Consider the following 27,230-nt stretch of genomic DNA (forward strand, 5'->3'; position numbering starts at 1 on the left):
TTATACACATGAAGGAAAATATTTGTATCACTTGGATTCTCCGTTTTAAGAAATGAAAAGCATGGTTTGAGCTATAGATGGCACAAAGGGAAATCGGCAGCTATGGTTGGGGCAGCAGTTGATAGTTTGCCATTGTCCTCAAAGCTTAAAGCTGAAAACCAGGAAAAGAAGAATCCTCCTTTCCCACTGCCAAAGATAATAGTAAAAAAGGACTTTTACTTACTTGGTCCTTCAGTCCCTCCACACTATGGCCCGGATTCTCGAAGCACTTACGCCGAAGTATCTCTAGATATGCAGCGTAAGTGCACAGATGCGCCGTCGTATCTATGGGCCTGACTCTTAATGCAAGATACGCCTGAAATTTGGCTTCATCCGACCAACGTAAGTTTCCTACGCCGTCGGAGCCTGTGCGCATATTTACGCTGGCCGCAAGGGGCGCTTCCATTGATTTATGCGTAGAATATGCAAATGACCAAGATACGTCGATTCATGAACATACTTGCGCCCGTCGCAGTAGTATACGCCGTTTACGTAAGGCGTACGTCCGGCGTAAAGTTATTCCACATATAGGAGGCGCATCCCATGCAAAGGTATGGACGACGGAACAGCCGTCGTATTTTACGTCGTTTACGTAGTACTACGTGAATAGGGATGGGCGTAGGTTACGTTCAGTGATTCGACGTATCTTAGGCGCTTGGTCCGACGTGATTCTGAGCATGCGCACTGGGAAGCGTCCACGGGACAACGCATGCGCCGTTCATTCGGCCATTTATTTGCATGGGGTCACGTTTCATTTACATGTAGCACGCCCACCTTCCACCTACTTTGAATTAGGCGGGCTTACGCCGAAGGATTTACGTTACGCCGGCGCAACTTGGGAGTGAGTGCTTTGTGAATACTGCTCTTGCCTCTCTGAGTTACGTCAGCGTAGCGCATATGAGATGCGCTACGCCGGCCGAAATATGCGCCGCTCTATGAGAATCCGGGCCAATGCCTGCAATCATCGACCTGCCTTAGAAAAGAGACTGCATGGGTAGTTGCAATCTGACGTCATCAACTACAATGCAGGCCTAATAGCTCTGCATTGTATGTGAGGACGTCGAGGGTCTGCCCTCAAGTCAGAATGTCGGGGTAAAGAGGAGAGCACTGGCTGTCGGGGGAGTGATGGATAAGGTAGGTTAAAGTACTTCCATCATTACTGATGCACTAAGCATTCATGAGCATTTAACCATTGCACTGCAAGAAAGGACCCCCCCGTAGTTCAGCTTTTAAGTATATGTCCCTTTGTTAAGAGAAAAAAAATCTTCTCCAAGTGAATATAGTAGGACTATTGTAATTTTTATTGCAGGTATTTACCTGCTGCTGCTGCTCTGTTGAAACCTACACAAGCATTTTTATTCTTTCCTGAGTGTTAATTGGGAGACTTTGCATGAATAAGCTGGCCATACACTGTTAATTTTTTTTTGTTCAGTATGTAGACAATGAAGAAAATATAACAGATTTCTCCAGACACGTTATACAATACCACTGTGCCTATTGTATTTCCAATACTCAAACAATGGCTGCATCTGATTGGCTGCAGCGGCTGTTCAGACAAAAAAATTCCCTCTGGCTTCTTCAATTGAAGTGTATTGGGTAGGAAGAGGCTAACTGGGCTACCTACATAGCGAATTTCAGGCAGTTTATTAACTTAAATCCCAGCATTGGAACACAACAAAAAAATCTGTTGGCAAAAGCAGTCAGTTAATTACCTGAGCAGGACATGAGATTTCTGCGGGTGTTCAATACTCTGTTCATGCACAGAATCACCCAGAAATGCAATTTCCTACCATGGTACAATAAAGCAACTTCTAAAATGTCAAAAGAAATTGATGTGGTTTTGCGTATTTTTCAGTCTACAACCACCTAAATACCCACTGTCACTTTCCTTTCCTGGCACCAATCCATGGCAGCATGCATGTGGTAGTAGCCTTGTCTACTTCCACCCAAAGAGTTGATGTCCACACAGCAGCCCAATCCCTGTACATTGCTAGGAATGAACAGGGTGTGTTTAGTATGCTGCTAGGGATTGGCACCAGGAAAGGAGAATTACTGTAAGTATTTGATGACATTTTCAATTTTCCTGGCACCAGCATGGCAGCATATATGTGGTAGACCAATAACTAGCTACAAGGGTGGGACGCTTAAACAAATCCTATATTTTTTTTTTTTTTTTTTTTAAATCAGTAAAATGGTTTATTGTGCCAAAAATATAGGTACGGTACAGAAATATATGTCAGCATACATGAAAGTCACAAAATAACATTACAAAAAGAATAGTACCTTACATATGCTAGAACAGAGGCACCAGGAGGTCACAGAAACCAATTCCGTTATTGATGGAGTTTGAACCGTGCCGGGCAGGTGAGAAACCGCCTCTCCCCCCAACACAAACACACACTAGGCCAACGGGCCAAAACTGAAAGTCTGCATTCCACAGTCTGCCCAAACATTCAAAATCCTCGCCCAACCTTAACGTAAATTCTCCTGTCCACAGTATAAAATCCCCAAAGATATATACTTCAATCATGGTCTAGATTTTATTCATTCTTTGATTTAGTCATACATGTTTTGTGATTTTATGTTTTGTACCCGAGAGGACAATGTCGACTACATTTGCAGCAGCCGAGTCATAACCAATCTCGGAGGTGCTAATCCAGGCGTTTCCAGCCAGGGCTGCCAAATGGAGTTAAATTTCCTGGGGGCGTTTCTATGCTGATATGTATAATGTTCTCTCACAATAATAAGGTTTACTTGATCAATCCATTGTTTTTTGGTCGGGACGTGCGGGGACAACCAGAATCTAGCTATCTGTTTCCTTGCTAGGTATAAGAGCCTGATCACTGCAATATTGACAGGTGGAGGGTATACCTCTTCATCCACGGCACCTAGTATGCATACTATGGGGTCCAATGGGACCCTAACTTGGAACACTGAGGAAATAACCTCTGTGACACTCCTCCAGAACCGATGTAACTTGGGACAGCGCCACATCAGGTGTATAAGCGACCCCTCCTCCCCACATAGCTTGGGACACAAGGAAGAGTCCCGCCTTCCCCACCGAAACAGTTGAATAGGTGTACGGTAAACCCTGTGTAACAGGAACAGGTGAGACAACCTGTGTGACTGCGAGACAGAAGTGAGAGGACCAGCTTGTAGACAAGTTTCCCAGGTCTCACCATCAATGTCCCCCAGATCCTCTGCCCAACCTCTCCTGCAGGGCAAAGTTGCTGAGTTCTGCACGGACAACAATAGGGAGGAGTATACATGGGATATCATACCCTTTCTATCCGTGCCAGAAAATACGTCTGTTATTAGCCTGTGACTAGATAATTGGAGAACTGACACCCGCCCCTGGGTCCGAAGGGCATGCCGGAGTTGCAGATACCTGTAGAATTGTTGTCTAGGTAGACCAAATTAATTTTGTAATTCCTGAAATGACTTAAGCACATTGTTACTATAGATCTGGGCAATATTCTTAATCCCTGCTAGTTTCCAAGCCATGAAGCCTTCAAGCCTGAAAACCTCCATCAGGTTTAGGTTGTCCCACAGAGGAGTGTCTACAAGAAATCCCGAGACACCCAGGGTGGATCTGACCATGGACCACAGCTTCCCAAGGAGGACCACGGTGGGCGCCGCCCGAGGTAGATGCGGAAATCCCGCCTCCAGACTCGCCAAGACCGATGCACTCCCTGATCCCACGCGCAATAAAGTATCAATTGAGTCACTGTCATTTGCCCGCCCCATGCCACACAGATGCTGCAATTGAGAAGCCAAAAAATAGAACTTAGGATTAGGGACAGCTGCTCCCCCCTGATCTTTATCATATTGTAATGTGGACAATCGAATACGGGCCACTTTTTTTTTCCAAATCAGTGATCTAAATAAGGAGTCTATCCGGGTAAACCACCGATGAGGTATCCATTGAGGGGAGTTGTGCATAATATATAAAAGTTGAGGGCCCCACACCATCTTAATTAAATTTATCCTGCCTATCACTGATAACGGGAGTTTACACCAGGTGTTACACGTCGTTTGCAAGCGTTGGAAAAGGGGCAATAGATTCTCCTCCAGATATTTCTGTGGGTTAACTGACACCTAAACCCCCAAGTACTTAAAAGATTCCACCACCTGTAATGACCCCGCCGCCTCTGGTCCCAGGAGGGACTCATTTCTAGGGGGCAAAGTTCACTAGCCAGCTCGAGGGCATCCGCATTGAGCGGATCTTTTTTCAGGGTAAAACCAAACGTATTCCAACAGTACACCTCCGCCTTGGAAGGAGGTTGAAACAAGACATCTTTTCTGTCCCGCAGTTAGAAAATGTAACCAGTACTGGTAAACTAAGCAAGTGGCAGTTACTCACTTCTGCGTCTTCTCCCCAAATCTTCACGCAAAGAGCGCTCCTCTCTATCCATCCACTGCATGGCTTGGGCAGGTCTCTCAAAAAAAATGCACTTAATTACTGGCTACCACGCGGAGCTTAGCAGGATAAAGCATGGCATACTGCAATTCCAGGAAGCGCAACCGCTTCTTGACATCATTAAATTGAGCGCGCTGCTTTTGCACCTCCGCTGAAAAGTCCGGAAACAAGGATATCTTGGAGTTGTCCATAACTAAAACATCCCCCAGGGTGCGTGCCTTAGACAGGATGACATCCCTGTCCCTGTAGTGTAGTAGTTTAAATAGAAAGGCCCTGGGCGGATTCCCAGGGGGTAAAGGCCTCAGAGGGACACGGTGTGCGCGCTCCACCGCAAACATATTTGAAAAGGAGTCTTTTCCGAATTTCTCTGTCAGCCATTGCTCTATAAATGCCACCGGATTCTTTCCCTCCATCCTTTCCGGTATCCCAATGGCTCTAACATTATTGCGACGCATCCTATTTTCGAGTTCATCGATTTTTGCTGCATGTTTAGCGACCATTAATTGCTGGGCATGTGCCTCCCTCTGCATAGGGGCTAAGTCATCCTCCAGTACACTAACACGGCCCTCAACATCAGTAGTGCGATCCCGCAGCTTCTGCATGTCCTGGCGCATGTATGTCATTTCAGTCTTGACCCCCTTTAGTTCTGATGCCAAGTGTGTCACCGAGGCATTGCAGGCCGTGATTGCTGCAAAAATGTCCCTTAGTGTGGGTTCAGGCCCGTCCGGGCCTGAGGCCTCCACCGCATCCAGCACATGGGACCCTGGTGATGTACTCACTGCGTTCCATGGCAGCACCGGTGCGGACGGATCCTCCAAGGGCACAGTGTCGTCAGCGTCGGATTGGGACCTGCTGTGGTTCTCTCCGCCATCCCCAGGGATCTCCAGTAGCTCGCGGGTGCTGATCGGGGAGAACAGCTTCTGAGCAGCAGCCCTGTATTTCTCTTTCGCTGCCATCTTGGATCACGTGGTCCGGGCCTATGCGGCCTGGTGGATTGCGCCGGGACATCTCGTCTATGCCCGATCAGGTACCGCCGAGGGTAAATGTAGCAGCCGGGGAAGTCGAGGTATAGTGCGGGACCAGAAATAAGCCACGAACGGCTTGTCAGCAGGATAACCGAGCGGATGATCGGCGGAGCTCACAGGACGTGCGACTGTCTACATCCCCAGCTAAGCCACGCCCCCACAAATCCTATATTTTAAGAACACAGGAGTAAGCTACAGCCATCTCGCTAAAGTTAGCTATAGTGAGGACTGCTGCCCTTGAATGTGGATGGTTAGCTTTTTCTTTTACGATGGCCACTAGAATGCACATTGGAACACAGTGCAGCCTCTGCCTATCCAAGAGGAAATGAAACACCCAACATAATTTTTGGGGGTATATTTATCTGTGAATGCCAATATAAATGGGCATTCACAGATAAATATACCCCCAAAAATTTGAAAAAGCATACTTGTCTTGGAAATGTTGTGTCACCGTTCCATGGATCCACTCACTTTTTGTAAAGGCAGGCTCCAGACAAGGAGGGCACTTCTGAGAAACATAGCCCTGGCTGCATTAATGTATTGGGGGCTACTTGGCACCCAATTTTTTCACCCCAAAAGACCTACAGAAGGGGTTTCCTGCCTTATCAGAACCTTTAGCATCCCACAGTTGGGACTGTGCTACAGGAGAGGCTGAACCTGCGCAGAAAACCACCAAAAGTGACAGGTAAGGGTTTCTTCTCATAACACTGACTGTGAGTTCCTTGAAGGCAAAAAAGGGAATATGCTGTTGTGTCGGCACCAATTTTTTATAGCTATGCACTGGTCATGTGGGTAGAAATAGGCATGGCTCTACCACATGTATGTTGCCATGTTGGTGCCAGGAAAGTGTGTTTCCACTTTTGCATATTTGGTACATGTCATTATTCACATAGTATAACTTTAAAAAGGTTCTGCCAATTTTAAATATTTTCTGTTCTGGATCCTTCCGCAAGGAAAAATCCTACAGAGCACACTTTGTTTATGAGGAGGCTGGGCAGCTGTGTTCACCAAAAATAACCATGTCTGTACTGTGCAGGCTGATCTTCATTATCGGTTGTGAATAGATTTTATTATTGTCCTAACAAAGGGTTAAACATGTAGAGGCTGGACTTCTTGCATTGTATGTAAATGAAGACAGACTTGGGACATGCTCACTCTGCATGGTTTTTTAAACAATGTCAGTCAGCCATAACATCTTCGCCTGAAAAACCTCTTTAAGGAAAGAAAAATGTAAAAATAACATTTTTATGTGTTCCCATTCACACAGCATGCAAGATGAATAGTGGAGTTTTCTCACATTTGACGATATCTTTATTCCTCCAAAATAATCCATAAACATTAACTAATTAAAGTGGTTGTAAAGGCTAAAGGTTTGTTACCTTTATGCATGAAGGTAAAAAAAACTTCAGTGTGCGGCTTCCCCCTCAACCCCCCTAATACTTACCTAAGCCCAATCTCAATCCAGTGATGTACACGAGACCCTAGGCTCTCCTGGGTCTCTCCCTCCTAATTGTGATTGACAGTGGCTCCTGCATCTCAGCCAGTTAGTGAGACAGGAGCAGGGGGCGTGGCCAAGCCACACTCGGTGTCTAATGGACACAATGAACCAGCTCGGGAGCGAGCAAATGGCTTGCTATGGGGGCACTTGGCAAGGGTGAGGGGCCCATAGCGCCAGCGAGGGACCCAAGAAGAGGAGGATCGGGGCTGCTCTGTGCAAAACCACTGCACAGATCGTGTAAATATTACTTTTTTTTATGATATGAGTAGGGGAGTAACTAGATGATGTTTCCTACCTGCGCAAAAGTATAATTCAGATTAGTATTAATTTAGGGGCTGCTCGTTATGGGGTTAAACCTATTAATTTGTTTAGAATGAGAAGTACACAGTAGTTGCAGTTACATGCCCTGCTGTATGCACACTACACATCACATAGTCCTTAATCCATTTTGGGAGTGAGCAAAAGAAGGTGGCTATATTCCTACATAGAGTGGGACCATGGGAATTACAAACATAGCCACCCTCTAAGGCCTTGTACACACGACCGAACATGTCCGCTGAAACTGGTCCGTCGGACCAGTTTCCGCGGACATGTCCGACCGTGTGTAGAGCCTACCGGACAGTTTTCTGGCCTAGCGGACAGGTTTCCAGCGGACAAAAGTTTCTTAGCATGCTAAGAAACTTGTCCGCTGGAAGCCTGTCCGTCGGACATGTCTGATGGTTAGTGCGACTCATCGGACATGTCCGCTGGCCCGAAATCCTGTGCATGCGTCGAATTGATTCGACGCATGCGTGGAAGCATTGAACTCCCGTGTCTTCTACGTCACCGCGTTCTCTGTCCGCGGGGATTTTGGTCTGATGGTGTGTACACACATCAGACCAAAAGATCCCAGCAGACATGTCCGATGAAAACGGTCCGCGGACCGTTTTCATCGGACATGTCTGCTTGTGTGTACAAGGCCTAATACGAAGTCAGATCAAGGCAGCAAAAAAAAAAAGGTATATTGAGATTTGGAGGAGGTGAAGGCAATAGAATCTACTTTTTGAGTTAGCAACACATGTTTATTGTCACTTTAATATTACAAAATGAATTGTGTCACTTTTTAATGAAGGTGTACCAGATTATACATGCTTCTGAAGTCTATCAAATCTCGTAAAGTGTTGGGGTGGACAGATGCCCATACACAGCATTATTAAAATGGCAGGTCAGAACCAAATCTGTCAATATCGGACATTTTTCTGACGTGACAGCTTCTCTAGGATTTTTTGGATAACAAAATTGTATTAATAAAACACAATCTCTTCAACAGCATTATGAAACTTATTTACCTCATATACATCCCACCACCCTGCTTCTGCTACAGATACCTGCTGACACTCTCTGCAGTTATCGATTGCAGAGAGCAGTGAAGCGGTTCTATGATCGGCAGAATAGAGGCATTGTGGAGATGTGGGAGACAAAGGCAGGCCTCATGCCAAGGTGAGACATTATCCCTGATGTATCTAGGCACCTGTCATCTGAGATAAGAGTCTCACCTTACCTGATTGGGGAAATGGCTGAATTTAACAGAAGTTTTTCACGTTGATAAGGAAGAATGAGGAGTTCTCTGTTAGCTCAGATCAAGATATGAAGATTAGCCTAATGAAAACTGCTCTTACAGTACAGATGTTGATATTTAGCTTACAATTATCAGGGCACCTTTCACCGGTGTACCATTTAGAAGCCAGTGTGACTTTCCCTGAATTGTCTAGTTCACTTGGGGCCATTTTTTATTTTCTTACTGCAAATTACAAGCATGTATGGCTAATAGCCATTTAGTAAATTATATCTTGTATATATGCTCTGTAGAAAGCAATCTCATTTGTATAACAAGCAGGGTCACACTTCTGCATAGGGCTGTGGTCTAGGACAGCAGGGCTATGGGGGTAGCACACAGCCACACATATGTTCAAACTCAAGGGTCCAAGGGTCAACTGGTACACTGGTTCCAGTGCAGCAGCACTTCACAAAATGTGGAAAACCCCCAGAAATGACCCAGAGTTGAGAATCCACATACATACAATTCAATGAGAGCACCAATCAAAAGTCTTAAGAGTCCAAGGTTTTTAATGGTAAAACTGATTCATAGCAGAAATGTGTTGGCTTTATTTCTGCTACAAATCTTTTACTTTTATCTATTACATTGGAGCAACTCCCCCAGTACCTTTTTAAAATGTTACTTATGGGTCACAAGTCTGTGACATTGAGCCTGGCCCCTTTTTTCTTAACCCCAACATTGAAGCTGGGGGTGCCACCATGATATTCATAGGGTAAAGTGTAACAACAATTACATATTCCTGCCTGCCTGTCAAAGGTAAGAAAGATTTACACATCTGCCTGCCTGTGAGCTACAGGGCAGTAGTGTAGGTTAATAAAGGTCCACTAAGCCTTAAAGTGTATATAAAGTCAAAGTTTTTTTATACATTTTTTGAACAGGGTTAAAACCATTGACATTAGGGACATTTCCCCTTACTTCCTGTCCTGAAGACTCAACTGGAAGTGATAGGACATTGTTCCCATGTAATGCCCTTTTAGACAGTACTCATGGGGGACAAGTGTCCATATTGTGAGATGTCAACTCTATTACTGTTCTGCTCAATTTTTTTCCCACCTTAACTCCTACAGTTAAAGACAGTTAAAGGGTATACATTTCGTGAATGGGGATAAAGACAACAATCAAGACCTGGGAGAGATTCTAAAGCCTCATACACACGACCGGTTTTCCTGGCAGGAAAACTGCCAGGAGAGCATTTGGCTGGGAATCCTGGCCGTGTATATGCTCCCTAGCAGTTTTCCCGTCAGGAAAACAGCCGGGAATCCTGATGGGAAAATAGAGAACCCTGCTCTCTATTTTCCCGCCGGGATTCCCGGCAGAGTGTTTCCTGCTGAGAAAACCTGTCGTCTGTATGCTTACCTGAGTGTAGAGAAAACGTGCATGCTCGATTAACACTTCGACACATGCGCGGTAGCATACAAAATTAGTGTGGGGTGTAGCAAGATGGCGGCGACGGAATCGAATGTGACGAGACGCCGGCTCGTCGTAGTGAATGACGTCACCACGTTCTTGCCATTCAAAAGAACGGTGGTTCTTTTGAGTGGCCGTCTGTATACACTGCTTTGCAAGGCAAGCTTGCCAGGAATCCTGTCAGGAAAACCAATGTTTTTTTCCTGACGAAATTCCTGGCTGGTGTACAGGGCTTAACCCCTCACCACTCTTTCTAAAAAAAAAAAGCCTGTATTAACAGTTTAACTGTAAGGGGCTTTATATGTAGAACTTTTCTTGTGATATTTCCCACAAAAGTATAGATACTTGGTATTGTTTTCGATGTTTCTCTAATTGATGTTTAAAATGCTATGATCATGAGTTCTAATTTGCATGGATTTTTTGGATTTTTTTTGTGCTAAAAAGAATAAATTTTTGTGTGTTGTTTTTACAGCTTGGTTCAAGAAAACCCTGAAGTTGCTATGGATTCTATTGTTCACATGACACAACACATTTCCCCAACTCAAAGAGCTGAAATAGTTCGCATTCTGTCAACCATGGACTCCCCGCCATCTACATAGAAGTCTTTTTAGGTTTCCAATTCAAAGACTCTGCACCGAATGCAAGGACTATAAAATGTAGAAAAAACAGATACATCTAATGTATAAAATGTACTGTAGAATTGTGTTTGTGTGCTGCTGAGTTATGATCAGATGTATCATACATATATGTATTCATGATAGAAGACACTGTAGGTGATATCATGAGTTCTTGACTGATATAAAAACACTAGAGAAATGACAAGTAGTAGTCTGGCGGCCAAAAAGGTTTCAGTTCTTATATCTCTTTGCCATGTTGAAATATTGCTATGGGCAGTGCGTCCATTTTTATTATACCAGTCCCAGTGTATGGAATATGTTCTGCCTTCTGATACGCTGGTTGTAAAAACACAGGGATACATCTTCAGTAGCTTTGAATTAGAACTGGAAATATGTTCATAGTTTACAAAAGTGAAATGAGGTATTTATGATATGCTCAAGAGTTGGAATCTTGTGTAGGTCAAAAATACAACGACTGTTACCGGTCAAAAAGAAATGGTCTGAAACTTTGCTCATATTGCAGGTGCTAAAATATTCTGCTATTCTTTCAATGGGGGGGGTCATTTACTAAAACTGGATCGTGCAAAATCGTTTTTTTATGCAGAGCTGCACCAATCAACTTCCAGGTTTTTTTGCCAACCCTTAATTGAACAAGCTTGAAGTTAGAGGCTGATTGGCTACCATGCTGCAGTGCTGCAGTTTTAGTACATTTCCCCCTATGTGTCAATTAACGAAAGCACTTGAAGGTTTTTTTTTTTTACCTAAAATTGTTTTTATTTATATTTCTTAATGTGCGTTCCTTAAATTATTTCAAGTATTCCCCTTTAAATGTACAATGTAAGATTATATAAAAACACTGTTCTGTTTTTATTTGTTTTTTATCAGAGAATTATGAGGGTTGTTGGGTGTAAATCCTAAAGTACCCATGGCTGCTTCAAAATATACAAATATATTCTGTCCTTTGGCTAAGTACAAAACAATTACATAAAATAACTTTGATAAATGGAAACAATGTAATAATGCATTTTTGGGTACGGTACTTACTACTAAGGGCAGAGAAGGGCATTCTTTCCATTGTTTTGTTTACACTGATTAAACAAACTAGCTTTTACTTATGTAAACTACTGTGTATTCTAAGTTTTCACTTTTTTTTTACTTATTGTCTGTTTACTTTAAAGTGATACTAAAGTCTTTATAACATTGTTTGTTATTTTTAAACAAAAAAATATATCTCACCTGCTTTTTGCAGTAGTTTTACACAGAGCAGCCTGGATCCTCCTCTTCTCGGGTCCCTCTCCAGTCCTCCTGGCCCTTCCCTCCTGCCGAGTGCCCCCACAGCAAGCAGCTTGCTATGGGGGCACCCAAGTGGAGCTGCTGCTCTGTGTGTCACTTTGACAGCAGCAGAAGCCAATGGCTGTGTCTTAGCCCATCATGAGGATGAGTTCCTGGACTTTGAGGCTCTCGTGCAACATTGCTGGATTGAGAGGGAGCTCAGGTAAGTATTAGGGGGGCTGCTGCGCACAGAATGTTTTAGAATGCATTAAAATAAAAAAAATACCTTCTGCCTTTAGAACCACTTTAAGGTACTTTAAAACATGAAAATTACATGATAAAATGTTTGATATACCATATTTAAATTACATATACAGATTGTGGAGACAGGCAACAAGCCTCAAGAGGAACAATCACTTGGCCTTCCTACCTAAAATTAAGGATGAGCTCCAGCGTATTCGCATGGTACACGTGCAGAGCCCGCCAGGAAGTCTGCATGGCGCTGCGCTAATCACAGCCAGGGAGACATTTCCCGATCTCTGCAGCCGAGCATCGGGACAATGTCTCCCTGGCTGTGATTAACGCTGTGCAGACTTCCTGGGGGGCTCTGCATGTGTACTATGTGAACACGCTGGAGCTCATCCTTACTTAAAATATGAGATAATGGTGTGCATTGTCTCAATGAAAGCTTTAGGATAGAGTTGAGGGAGAGGAACGATAAAGCTGCCTATAAGCAATAGAGAATGATCATGCGTGCAATAACATGCAATGCTGATAGCAGCATTGCAGGCATGTCTTTTACATAAACAAGAGCACTCAGCTGCTCCAAGCATTCCATTTTTGCATTGGATAGGCACAGGAGGTTATGTGTCCCATTATTAAAATATTATGAGGACCCTTCTACCTGCCTTTTTCCCAGCAGCTGACCATTGGCAGTGTCAGCACCATAGGCATGAGAACATCACCAGCTCAAACTAAATTTGGTTACTGTCACCTGTTATCGGTGGGTAACCTAAAATAGAAACCCTCACCTGCCTATGCAAGGCAGATTTTCTTTTGATAGCTCACTCACCCTAGTAAGTTATACTTACTCATCCACACTCTCTTGCCACCTCCCCACTTCAAGAATTTGCCCTGAGTATGAGCTAGTTTCGGAACTTTCCTGGGGGTCAATGTTTGAACACCATCACATGGCGGGGTAACGACTTGTTGGCTGCTCTGTCCTGAGTACTAACTGTCACATTCAGGAGGTCACATACTTTACCATACATGAGAAGCTTGCTTTATTCGAGCAATCAAGCGAGAGCAGAGAACTGGTGAAGGATCATAGATTGGTGACTATCCCTTGCTTGGGTGGTGGGTTGTCAGGAAGCACTGTCATGCTGCATTTAATGGACAAAGCAATAGAAGTTGCTTTCTGGCCGCATCTAAAAGATGTATGTAGTGTGCAAATACGGCTATATAACTACAAACTGAAAAAGCTTGTTAGTAGGTTCAAACATTGCCACCTGTTCAAAGGAATTAATTGAAAAGCTCCTGCTTGGTTTCTTTTTTTAAGGAAAACGATATTTTCAAACTAGTTTAATAAAAGCTGGATATATCTGGTTTAGAATTCTTGGATGGCCTTCTGCTCCTCCCAAGATCTATTCTGCTACCCAGTCATGTGACCCATATGACCCACAGTGCATTCCAGCCATTGGATACATTACCTTGCACAAGCAGAGTGTCTAACGATATCCATTGACCTCTTCAAAAAAATGACCAGACCCATGGAGGTGTTTAAAAGAAAAGAAAAAAAAACTCACAGCATGCATGCAAATCATCCACATTAAAGCCAACAAATATATTTTTCGCTTCAGAATTTCATGTTACAGCATCTCATTACGAGAAATAACAATTGTGTAATATTCATTGACCTTTGTGAAATAACACTCCTACCCATCAAATTATACAAATACATACCGGGAAATGTGTCAGTGCCTGTCTGTGCCATGTCAGCACTAAATTAAAGGACACTTGAAATGTTTAAAATATATCAAATCCATCTCTCCATGGAGTATTAAACACAATTTATTTTCATTTGCTCAGGTGACTGCATCACTTGTCAGTGGTTTGTTTCTCGCTGCCACTCACAAGTGTCGGTAGCCCCAGCAACAGTCAAATAAAAATGTATGTAATAGCTGGCAGAGGAAAGCAGGATCTCTTCACGCACACTTTTATTTCCTAGTATATATCACGGATACATAATAAGACCATTTTAAAATGGACCGTGAAGATCCTCTACCGTAAATCGCCATCCTTCAATTTTCTACAGACAGTAGAGGTGGAACATAATACGAGGGCAAGGACTAAATGCAACATTATATTCATTGTTTGCATATTAAATCCTGAAACCAGACTTAGCAAAGCAGAAATAGTGTTAATGATGGATTATAAAGACTAGTTCTATTAGGTTTCAAGCGTGGCTGAATAATACGGTGTTAGCCATAGCCTAATGTGATATAGATACAGTAATATTCACAGCTTACTGTAGACATCAACACACAAAAGAAAAAAAAAAGGTGTATATTTATTTTCTTTTGTGTGTTGGCGTCCACAGTAAGCTGTGAATTATTGTGGATACACACCTACAAATATAGAAATACTAACATTTTAGACATACATTTTGGATTCATACGGTTTTGTGTTTTTAGTTTATTTTATTCCAACATTTAAAGATTTTTTTGTTTGATGGTCTTTAGTGAGAAAGTTGGTAGTTAATTGCATGTTACTGTGATATTCTGGTAATTTTTCTCTTTTGTCTCTGGTTTATAAGACCAGGAGGCACATTTCCCAAAATGGGAATTTGCTACAGTTAACCACAGTTTCCTTTTCTCCTCTTATGGCCTATTTATCAGCAGCAGGGGGGCTTTCAGTTGCATGGCTGCTACACTACAATGAGCTTGCCAAGTCAGCCCAGGCAAATTACTTGATTTTCCAAGAAATCCTCAGCAATTTGCTAATTTTACACTCTAGTCATTAATGTCTTGTTGTTTTTGTAATATTACACTGTTTATCCCTCCCTAATCAGCCTCAAATACTACTTTATTCCAATTTATTTTTCTGTAATAAATATGGCATGTATCTTGGAGAACGTTTTACAGTTTTAAAAATGATGTCTCAATGCAGGGATTTACTAAAACTGGAACACTCAGAATCTGGTGAACCCGTGCATGGTAGCCAATCAGCTTCTAACTTTAACTTGTTCAATTAAGCTTGTGTATATCCAGGGCGCTTCAAGCATTTGAATCCTGACAGATAAAGTCTGTGTTGGAGAGGGTAGCAAATCTTCACACACTTTAGGAAGCACTCAGGGAGACAAGCAATCTCTAATGGAAACAGGAAAACAAACAAGGCGCCTCTAAGTGCAGAAGTATAAAACTTTTAATATCCCCTAAAGGGGTTAAAAACACTTAAGAGATATTGGATGAAACAGGCATGTAGCAGGTAAGTGCGTCTAGGAGATGTTCCAGTGGCAGTGCAGTCACAGTCTATGATGGTAAAGCTTCCAGGGAAGTCCACGAGATAACAGCCGACTTGTGCTGTGAATGTTCAGAGGACACAATAACGCTGGAGCTTGGGGATGATGTCAGAGGAAGCGAGACAGAAACCAGCATGAAACACAAACAGGAAGTGGACAGGAAGTGTGTCATTGAGGTGGGACAGGTTTTGGAACAGCTCATTGGTTCATTGCCTCTATGACACACTTCCTGTCCACTTCCTGTTTGTGTTTCATGCTGGTTTCTGTCTCTCTTCCTCTGACGTCATCCCCAGGCTCCAGCGTTATTGTGTCCTCTGAACATTCACAGCACAAGTCAGCTGTTATCTTGTAGACTTCCCTGGAAGCTTTACCATCCTAAACTAGGACTGCCCTGCCACTGGAACATCTCTTGGACACACTTACCTGCTACATGCCTGTTTAATCCACTATCTTGTAAGCTTTGACAATAAACTCTGGAAGCTGAGCTACACCAGATTTTGCAGTTTGCAGTTTTTGTAAATCCCCCCAAAGTATCTGTTACGCCTCTATATGGTACTTCTTTCTGACTGCCCATTTTAATTTAATCTTTCACCTTATGGTTTGCGTGTGTGTGTCTTATCTGGTCATGTTGACTAACTTATGGCAAGTTTTCCCAAGTCCTGAATAGTGTTGTCATATAGTGAGTTGTTGGAAATAAAGATGAGCTCAATGGGTCCATCATGCATTGACCAATCAGATGCAGTTAAACCCATTTACGATTGGTTGCAGAAAACTTCCTGTTCTATTGATTTTCAATGCCCAGCTGCCATTTCTTTAGTGGGGTGAATTTGAGTGGGATCAGTTTCACCTTGGTGGGTTTGGTCTTGCATACTTTTTTCAGGCCAGCGAGAAAGTGCTGTAGCCATTAGTCTTTTGTGATAGCCAATCAACTAGCTTTTTCAGCACTGGCAGCCTGAAAGTTTGTATTTTAACAGGTTTCCTAGAGATAAAGAATTTTACAGCCAGTAAACCTCCAAATTAGGTTTAGAACAAAACACCATTTTAAAGGGTATTTGCACCTACCTACAGTCTGAACATTCCCAATTCTGTTTTATTGGTTTATATTGTATATACAGTTTACATTTTGTCTTGCCATTTCATATTTAACATGTATTTAGTTGAGATTTGTGATGCTATGAGATTGCTTTCATCAGACAATGCTCAAAGAATGCTTGGACAATGCTCCAGTGGGGATAAAAACTGCCAGTAGTTGTATGTAAAGTAATATTAGATTATGTGCACATGATGTTTGTTTTTTAATATGGAGTTCTACAGTAACAGTAATGAAGGTTACCATTTAGAAATCTGTAGCTTTGGAGTTTTTTGTACCTTGTGGGTCACTTATTGTCACACAGGGGCTTCTTTACATGGATGAGAATTTCTTATGCCAAACATTCAGAAAGTGCTATTCGTACATTATACTAGTAAATGCATGTTGTGTTGTGTTGTATCTGGAGATCCTTTTTTTTTTTTTTTTTTTTAAAGTTAGCTAGTCACTAAGATTACACTATTAATCTTGCATAAAGGTTGATGCTAAAAGTGGTTGACCTTAAGAGCTTAAGTGTCCTGGGATTTCTTGAACCTAGACACACTCATGAGCTCTGCTATGTATGGTGCCTAGCTGCAAAACTTGAGTTTCCAGGGTTTTCAGCCAAATTTTTAAAAGGCATCTGAAAAGACAAAAATATAGGCGCTGCAATTACAGACTTGTTTTTCAGAATTCATGCTCCAGGACTGTCATTTTCTACATCATTTAGTGGGCTGTTTACCTGGAACAAGCATGTGCATGTTGATTGTCCTAATACATGTCCCTACACAGCCTCAGAGCAGGCAGCTTCAAAACCAAGTCTGTAATAGCAGCCTCCTATTTCCAAAATGGGTCAAATCAGTACCACATCTGCCCTTTTATAACAATCTAAAGGCTAAAAAAAAAATCAATATGGACTTTGAGACCACATGTGGTAACTGTAAATACATCAGATCATTTGATTACTATTAATCCCAGTATATAAAATTGAAAGTGGTTGTAAACCCTTACATATACCCAGTGAAGTGGCTGGCCTTATTTGATACACAGAGATTAAACAAATCCTCCTACATTAGTTGTACCTGTTTATCTTCGACAATCTCTCCTGTAGAGGCTTCTACAACACACAGATCAAAAGAGTTTTGTCAGCAACAGAAAGCTGGGGTCAGGGATCTGATGTCACACACACTGAAGAGCTAGAGCACAGAGTTCCCTGATATAGTCTAGCTGATTGGAGGGAAGAGACACACTCCCACCATATACAGGTTCATAGAAACACATGCAGAGTGTTTGCAGGAGAGGTGGGCGGATTATTGTTTACTGATATTGTGTTGCCTTAGCGATCAATCAGTGACTTATGTAGATAGCACAGAGAGGCGAGATCAGAGAGGAACCACCCATCGGCAAAAAGTGCCATGACAGCTTTGGGCCGGGAAAACTGGCCGCGTGTATGCTCCATGGCAGTTTTCCCGACAGGAAAACTGCCAGGAATCCTGGCAGGAAAAATGAGAACATGTTCTCCTTTTTTCCTGCTGAGATTCCAGGTAGTCTCTTTCCTGGAAGTTTCCCCATGGGAAACACTGCGGTGGAGCATACACACGGCCGGGATTCCCGGCCAAAGCTCTCACCACAGTTTTTCCAACGGAAAAACCTCTGGTGTGTACAGGGGGAAAGTTACCGAGCAGGTTCCCCCCCCCCCCCTGTGTACAGGGCTTTAGTGATATGTTCTCTTTGAGTCAAATAGTTTTCTTGCATTCCGAATTCCAGCTTGACCATTAGCATTGGATGCCAGCTTGGTTATGTAAAAGAGTGAGCCAATGCAATTACATCATCCAAAGGTGGTGATGTGATCTAGAAGCAGCCACATACATTGTCTTTGTAATCCACTGGGAACATAGCAAACTTACACACACGTGTGCTGAACTATGTATAGAGGACACTATAATGGTATAATGAAAGAAGAGCAAAATGTCATCTTATAATGTTTACATTCGCTATGTAAGCAACAAAGCGCACAGTTTGAGGATATATGTTGTAACAATGTTTATTTAAACCTGGATGGTCAGGTGGTGCTGCTATAATTTGTACAGACACACCTGGAGTAACTCTGGCCAGTATATATTTAAGATGACGCTACAATAAGTTTCCCTATAGCTTGTGTTAACATAATTTAGAATGTTGCAGCTTTTATTATGTATTACAGGTTAAAAACGCACTGACTTAATTTGTATTTTTTGGGGTTTTCTTGAGGACTTTGGTATGTGGCACACACAGTGTTCTTCTTGGTTGTTATGCTGTGCCTCTACCATTAAAGCTTTTCTATGTTTTTTTGTTTTTTTTTTGAAAGATTGATGTTACTGTAAATGCATTGATGGGTCCAAATGTGACACTGATCAGTCAGCTAATTTTTATAGTTGAGTTTTTGCAAGACTGCTATTACTTCTTGCATTATTATTTAGCTGATTACTTTGACAAGTCAAGTCAATTTTTACAAAGCTACCGGATGTGCTGAACAGGATAAAACACTACAGGCATGTTCAGGTCTTTAAATGCAACATGGATGTCTGTGGACTATCCATTAGAATAGGATGGGGTTGACGGTTCTTGACATCATTTGTGTATTTTACGTTGTTTTGACTTGACTGCTACAAACAATTATTATATTGTGCTCACATGATTATTCTGTTGGTGATGGTACAACCACTTTAAGATCCTTTTTTTTTTTTAGATTTGAATTAGGGCTCTATGCCCTAATTCAAATGCATGGTCATGACCTGTAAGGATCTGTATGCCGAGACATATTCCACACTGCATATCTCTTCACTGACACAGGAGAACAGCAATGCATTAGAATATCTCCAACCGACCAGTACAGTTTGTCTGTGGAGGAATTATAGAGATTAGGATATGCAGCCATCTGTATCTCCTATTATCACAAGACAAAATGCACCTAGGTTATCTCATATTTCAGTGCCAGTTTGATGGGAAACTATAGTGTATTTTTGGTCAGCAAATAATTTATTATTGTATTATTAAAAAAATGAAACACAGAGGCTTGCATTGCAACTCTCCATCTGAAAAAGCTAGTTGCCTATATTGCGGAGCCAATCCTGGGCCAGAGTCATTGAGCCAGAATGAGTATGCAGATAAGGGCAAATGTCCTTACCTTCGTACAAGTTAGTGACTTAAATTCAAAGTCACCAGCCACACAACTAGCATTTTCAGAATAAGTCAGCAATAGCAGTCTCCATGTTCCTCTCAAGAAAGGTTTTATTTATAGTAATTTTTTACATTTTTTAATGCCTTCGGTACCATTTTTACATTATTGCTTGCTTTGTAGACACTTATTTTAATGTCTTTCAATGGAATTATTCAACAGCTACTAAGATCTTAAGTCATGTTGACTGTGTTTTGTTGTCAAGTAGAACCTACTCCTAGGCTTGTATTTTGAGAAGGTGGGGGAGGTAAAAACACAACCCTGGTGCATCACTGTGTACTAAGCAAATAGGGCTACCTATACAGAAGGAAATATTTTTTAAAAACTTGTTTCTACGTATTAAGTATTTATTTTTTATTTTTTTAATTAAGCAGGTGTATAAAAAATATTATTCTAGTTTCCCCTTAAATGGCACACCAGGTGCAAGACATCCTGCAGCTTTCTCAGAGATATCTACACCCCCGTCTGATGCTCATTAACATGTTATTTTGCATGTTTCTCCCTCGTTTTGGATGGGCTGCCAACACACCAGAATACAAGAGACATTCGAGAGAAATACTTTTTTCCAGAGTAGCACATCATAACGCATAGATGGCTCCTATCTGTGTTTTGTGGTATGCCAAAATGCCCCATCATCAAGGCATGTTTTTACCATGTTACCACAAGCAGTGGGAACTTAAACTTAACAACTCTGGTGCCATTTGCTCTGAATGGCAACCAAACACACCCTGAAAAAACATGTTTCCAACCTAAATTCTTATGTAAATCATTACTTTTGCAACCCCTTTCATTGCATTTTTTTTTCAAGGTGAAAATTATTTTATGTTTTACTGTTTTAGGATAATGTCATTTATTGTATGAAGGCATAAAATTGTAACATATGGCAACACGTTTCTCCAGAAAATTAAAAAAGTTAGAGATAAGCCAAGAGTACTCTGTGAACAAAATGCTCTGTAGTAATGCGCAAATTTAATGTGAGAGAATAACTAACTGACAAAATGTTAGCAGTTACAAGTCAAGTTTTAAATACTGTTACTGGAATACTGTATAGTACTATACTCATAGAGATTACCTCAATAAACTAATAAAAACATTTTCCTTACTGTCCTTTCTTTTTTTTTTCTGCATTCACTGATCATCTTCTATTTTAAGGCAAACACCCAGAGACAGGGTCTCCCTCATGGGAGCCCTTTGCAGCCCCCTGGTCCAATACAAATAATACATTTTGGACAAATGTCCATCATTCACTCAGAGCAGTACATGCAGGCAGCAATAGCTGCTGACAGGGCCATCAGGGGGTACAGGCATTACCCCCCCCCCTTTTTTTGTCTGATTTTAGCAAGGGAAGAGAAGACTTGACTTAGTTTTGTTCGTCAGCACCAACCAACCCCCACATCCTTCTTATCATCTTGCGGAAGGAGAGAGGAGGGCCCCCCTCCCTGGTTCTCTGCTCCAGAGGGGCCCTGCCTAAAGCTGTGTAAGGGGCCCCAAAATGTGTGATAATGTAAAGTAATATAAATAATGTGCAACCTAAAGTCGCATGTCTCAGCGACTGACAATTAATAAATATATCTCAAATGTGAATAAAAACACATGAATTGGGTAAAAATTGTGAAAATGCAAATTATATAAAACAACAAGGGTTTCCTAGGAGTACCCAACGTGAATTAACCCTCTAAGGAACATATAAGGATCATCAAAGTTCAAAAACGTTCATGCATAGTGGACCAATTGGGGGGGGGGGGGGGTACTGGTAAAAACAACAAGGTGACAGTCCAAAAATAAATATGGCAAAGAAAAAAAATGTCAATCAAAGGAATGAAGTCCGTAATGGATATATCACTCATGCGACTGTCTTGCGGATATTCCCTTATGAATCTTCAAGCACAATACACTTCTCCTATTTAAATTCTGGTAAGCTGCCATCTTATTTAGAGGATAGTCAGCTCTGCACATGCAGGGTGATTTCCTCTGGCTCCAGTCCTCCACTGATAGTCCCGGGAGCTTCAGGGTAGATCACTGAAATCCTGGATGTGTGAACCACGTCTCCTCTCAAAGGAGGGGATTTCCAGTAGGCAAAGTTTAAATATGTAAAAAGAAGAGGGAGAACCTCATGGTGCGGTAAAAAATAACTCTTTTTTTTGAGCAGGTAATTGGCATCAAAAAGGTTACAAACACACAAAATCTTCAAAAACAAAAACAAGACACTCTGCTAGTAGCTTGGCTCACGCCTGAACAGCAGGTGTGTGTGTACGTCTGAATCCTTAGCTCCACCCGACGCTGAGTTTCTCCTGTATGAGGCGTCCACTGGGAAAGGAGGCTACAGGATCAGACGTTCGGCTTAGTTAAATACCCTGACAGAAGTAGTGACACCCGAACCGACAAATATTCAAAACCCGTCGGTGGTCACCCATAGGATCGGATTGGAATGGGATACGATCGTGCAGGGTTTCCTATTCGTCTTAATGATGGCTGATGGTCCTGTGCACCCCGTACCTCAATCCCAATCTATTATACATAAAAAACATTTATCAAAAACTTTTACACATTTTTGAGATAATACTCTTTAAAAATATTAGATGAAAAAAGATGATGCACTTAGCCCATATACTTATACATATATGGCTGCTACCAAGTGGGTGCTAATATTGAATACGCACCTCATTATGCTCCCCACATATTAAGGGGGAGCACCCCACATACGTTGGATACCAGTCGGTGTGCAGGCATACATTTTTCCAGCATATAAATGAACCAACATATATATATGTATAAAAAAACGCATATATATATATAAAACCGGCATATGTAAAAACATATCCAAAAAAAACACATATTTAAAAACATAGTAAAATAATATTTGTACACAGACTGTCTCCTCCCCTATTTAGTCATGAAACTACCTAATCCCTATGGGCATAATGTAACATTTAGGTAGGATCCTCCTTAGGAGTGGGGGAGAGGATTCAGTGTAGGGAAAGGTTTTTTAAAAAAAGTTGTGAACTGATGCGGAAAAAGATATAGCACAATCACTAACACTGGGTACCATCAGCTGTTATCAATATAACAATTGATGTCCCATTCAATGTTTAGGCCCCACGGGCTAAAGCACTTCATATCATAAATAAATCGTGTCTCTCTGCGGGAAATGTGACGCGTAAGGTCACTGCCCCTCCAATGTGGAGTGTACTTTTCAATGCCTATCACTCTTAGCGCAGAAGGATCGTGATTGTGACATTTTAGAAAATGTAATGAGACACTATGTTTAGTAAAACCACCCCTTATTCTAGACAGATGTTCACCTATCCTGATGTTTAAGGCGCGGGTGGTCCTCCCTATGTACTGTAAGCCACAGGGGCAGGCTAGCAAACATATCACCCCAATGGTACTGCAGGTAATAAAATCCTCTATTTGATATTCCACCGAGGTGGTGTTGGAAGTAAAAGGTGGAAGTTTTGATGGTTTGTGAAGAACTACAAACCTTTCATTTTTTGCAAGGAAAGAATTCCTTTGAGATTCCCAAACATTTGGACTCTCGGAGGAGGGTCAATTACTCTAGGTGCCACCAAGTCCTTAAAGTTTTGGTTTCTGCTGAAAATAATTTTGGGGCACTCAGACAATTCTGGTCCCAAAATCTAATCACTCTTCAAGACTGGCCAGTGCTTCCGTATGATCTTGGCCACCCACCAGAAGTGGGAAGAAAAAGTGGTCAAGAAAGACCATTGCAGTTCGTTTGGTTGGTGTTCTCTTAGTTTTTGGGCACTAGTAGGGATTGTCGGTCCACAGAGGCCACAGCCTGTAATTCTTCTTCTAGTTTGGATGACTCATATCCTTTTTCTAGGAAACGTTGTTTTAAAACCATGGCCTGGGACTTGTAATCTTCAAGATGTGAGCAGTTACGCCTCATCCGTAGGAACTGTCCCTTGGGTTTTGCTTTTAGCCAGTTAGGGCGGTGTCCGTTGTCTATGGGAATATACCCATTTCTGTCTGTATTTTTTAAAAACGTTTTAGACAGAAGGGCACCTGGGGCCAAATTCTCAAAAGAGATATGCAGACTTAACTGCTGTTCAGCCTGCGTATCCCTGTGCCTAACTTTGGAAACGATTCTCAAAAGGCTTTTTCCAAAGTTAGGCAGAAAATCTGACATGTGTAAGACACTTACACGGTCAGATTTTAGGATGCAGTACCGCATCCGCCACTGGGGGCATTTCTCATTGAAATGCAGCTTTGCGTATGCAAATGAGGACTTAAGCAGATTTTCAAAGCATTTCAGCACTTTGATTTCTGCCTAAGTTCCGAATTTGCCGGCGCAAAACTAGGGCTGGTTTTATAATGTGGAAAGTTAGCCAAACCTTGTAAAGGCCCATTCCAGCGACGGCATTTGGTATGCATTCCTGAGGGAGAACTCCACGGCAATTTTTAAATTCAAAACCGGCATGGGTTCCCCCCCAGGAGCATACCAGGCCCTTAGGTCTGGTATGGGTTGTAAGGAGACCCCCCCACGCCGAAAAATTGACGTAGGGGGTCCCCCTACAATCCATACCAGACCCGTATCCAAAGCACGCTACCCGGCCGGTCAGGAATGGGAGTGGGGACGAGCGAGCGTCCCCCCCCTCTGAGCCGTGCCAGGCCGCATGCCCTCAACATGGGGGGGTTGGGTGCTCTGGGGCAGGGGGGCGCACTGCGGGCCCCCCCACCCCAGAGCACCCTGTCCCCATGTTGATGAGGACAGGACCTCTTCCCGACAACCCTTACCATTGGTTGTCGGGGTCTGCGGGCGGGGGCTTATCGGAATCTGGGAGTCCCCTCAAATAAGGGGGCCCCCAGATACCGGCCCCCCACCCTAAGTGAATGGATATGGGGTACATCGTACCCCTACCCATTCACCTGGAGGCAAAAAGTAAAAGTTATTAAACACACAACACAAGGGTTTTTAAAATAATTTATTATTCTGCTCCGGATGCCCCCCCTGTCTTCGTTATTAGCTCAATTACCAGGGGGGGCTTCTTCTTCCACTCTCCGGGGGTCTTCTCCGCTCTCCGGGGGGGGGGGGTTTCTTCTTCCGCTCTCCGGGGGGGGCTTCTCCGGACTCCGGGGGGCTTCTTCCATCTTCTCCCCTCTTCCGCTGTTGACTCGGCGAACCCCGGTTCTTCTGCAGCTCTCCGGTGCCTTCTTCTTCAGCGCTGGCTGCCTGCTAAGTTTGTGTGTTAGCTCGATTTCAAACAGGCAGCCGGCGCGGTCTTCTGTGGCGTCAGGGTCTTCTGGTCTTCTCCCCTCTTCCGATGTTGACTCGTCGCCTGTTGTCGCTGTAATGATGGAAGCGCGCCTTGCATCACATTTATATAGGCATCACTGTCCCATCATGCTCCGGTAGGTACCCACGTGGTGGGTGCACGTGGGTAGGCACCCACCACGTGGGTACCTACCGGAGCATGATGGGACGGTGATGCCTATATAAATGTGATGCAAGGCGCGCTTCCATCATTACAGCGACAACAGGCGACGAGTCAACATCGGAAGAGGGGAGAAGACCAGAAGACCCTGACGTCACAGAAGACCGCGCCGGCTGCCTGTTTGAAATCGAGCTAACACACAAACATAGCAGGCAGCCAGCGCTGAAGAAGAAGGCACCGGAGAGCTGCAGAAGAACCGGGGTTCGCCGAGTCAACAGCGGAAGAGGGGAGAAGATGGAAGTAGCCCCCCGGAGTCCGGAGAAGCCCCCCCCGGAGAGCGGAAGAAGAAACCCCCCCCCGGAGAGCGGAGAAGACCCCCGGAGAGTGGAAGAAGCCCCCCCTGGTAATTGAGCTAATAACGAAGACAGGGGGGGCATCCGGAGCAGAATAATAAATTATTTTAAAAAGCCTTGTGTTGTGTGTTTACTAACTTTTACTTTTTGCCTCCAGGTGAATGGATAGGGGTACGATGTACCCCATATCCATTCACTTAGGGTGGGGGGCCGGTATCTGGGGGCCCCCTTATTAAAGGGGACTCCCAGATTCCGATAAGCCCCCGCCCGCAGACCCCGACAACCAATGGCAAGGGTTGTCGGGAAGAGGTCCTGTCCTCATCAACATGGGGACAGGGTGCTCTGGGGTGGGGGGGCCCGCAGTGCGCCCCCCTGCCCCAGAGCACCCAACCCCCCCATGTTGAGGGCATGCGGCCTGGCACGGCTCAGGAGGGGGGGGGGACGCTCGCTCGTCCCCACTCCCATTCCTGACCGGCCGGGTAGCGTGCTTTGGATACGGGTCTGGTATGGATTGTAGGGGGACCCCCTACGTCAATTTTTCGGCGTGGGGGGGTCTCCTTACAACCCATACCAGACCTAAGGGCCTGGTATGCTCCTGGGGGGGGAACCCATGCCGTTTTTTTCTTTGAAAATTGGCATGGAGTTCTCCCTCTCAGGAATGCATGCTGAGCGACGCTGACATTTTTTTTTATAATTATTTGTTTTCCCGGCGCGTCTTTTTTTTTCACCCGTCGCAACTTTAGTGTCCCGTCAAAATTCTCAAAGCCGACCGGCGTTAATTACGTTCGCGCGCTGCACGTCGGGAAAATTACGTCACACGCATGCGCAGTACGGCCGGCGCGGGAGCGTGCCTCATTTAAATTTTAAACGCCCCCAGGAGAGGAGGACCGCCTTACGACGGCGGCACTTAAGTTACACAGCGTGTAATTTCTACCTAAGTGCTTTGACGATCAGGCACTTAGGTAGAAATTTTAAGTCAGTGTAACTTAACTGCTGAAATTTAAGTTACGCAGACTTTGAGAATTTGGCCCCTTGTTCCTTGAAGATCACTAGGTCCAGGAAGCTGACTGAAGTAGCACTCCATTCATAAGTAAACTTTATGCCCCACTCATTGTTATTCAGTCCTGTCATGAAATCACACAGGGATCCTTCATCTCCTTTCCATAGAAAGAAGGCGTCATCAATGTAACAACGCCACAGGAGAAGGCGTGGTTCCGCCAGGGCGAAAAGTCTATCATGCTCCCATAGTGCCATGAATAGACCGGCGAGGCTGGGGGCAAATTTAGCCCCCATCGCCACGCCCGTGCTCTGTAAATAAAATTGGCCATGGTAGAAAAAATTATTGTGTTCCATTGCAAAACAAAGTAATTTTAAAACAAACTCCAGGGTGGATGTTTTCATGGTTAAATCTATTTTAAGAAAAAATTCTGCTGCTTTATAACCCAGATCATGGGGTATTATGGTGTACAGGGACGCAACGTCCGCTGTAACCAATAAAACATCCTCATCCACAGTCAGCTCTCTAATTATCTGAGTGGAGTCTTTATAGTGGGAGGTGTTCTGTAGTTGACATATTGGGGGAGATTTACTAAAATTGGTGCACTCAGAAGCTGATAGGCTACCATGCAAAGATGCACCCGATTCTAAATTCAGCTTGTTCAACTAAGTTTTGACTATAAAACCTAGAAGCTGATTGGTTTCTATGCAGAGCTGCACCCGATTTTGTATGCTCCAGTTTTAGTAAAATCCCTTCACTGTAAAGGCCCGTACATACGATCAGATTTTCCAATTTGTGTGATGGCAGGC

At 43.3% G+C, this 27,230-nt stretch overlaps 1 protein-coding gene and 1 long non-coding RNA gene across 4 annotated transcripts in view; both read left to right on the forward strand.

Annotated features, from left to right (window-relative positions):
* The window catches only part of ACACA (acetyl-CoA carboxylase alpha), a 510,335-nt gene extending 498,545 nt beyond the window's left edge, over positions 1-11,790 (forward strand). For all 3 annotated transcript variants that reach the window (XM_040337823.1, XM_040337822.1, XM_040337824.1), the window contains one exon: positions 10,459-11,790. In XM_040337823.1, coding sequence (XP_040193757.1) covers positions 10,459-10,585 — 127 coding nt within the window. In that variant the 3' untranslated portion in view covers positions 10,586-11,790. The remainder of the gene's footprint in view (positions 1-10,458) is intronic.
* A 6,324-nt stretch (positions 11,791-18,114) lies between these two features.
* LOC120927267 lies at positions 18,115-20,773 on the forward strand. Its single transcript, XR_005747062.1, has 2 exons — positions 18,115-18,146; positions 18,180-20,773. It is a non-coding gene; the product is annotated as an uncharacterized LOC120927267 (long non-coding RNA).
* Positions 20,774-27,230: the final 6,457 nt, after the last annotated feature.

Source organism: Rana temporaria, chromosome 2, assembly GCF_905171775.1.
Source record: "Rana temporaria chromosome 2, aRanTem1.1, whole genome shotgun sequence".
Taxonomy (NCBI): domain Eukaryota; kingdom Metazoa; phylum Chordata; class Amphibia; order Anura; family Ranidae; genus Rana; species Rana temporaria.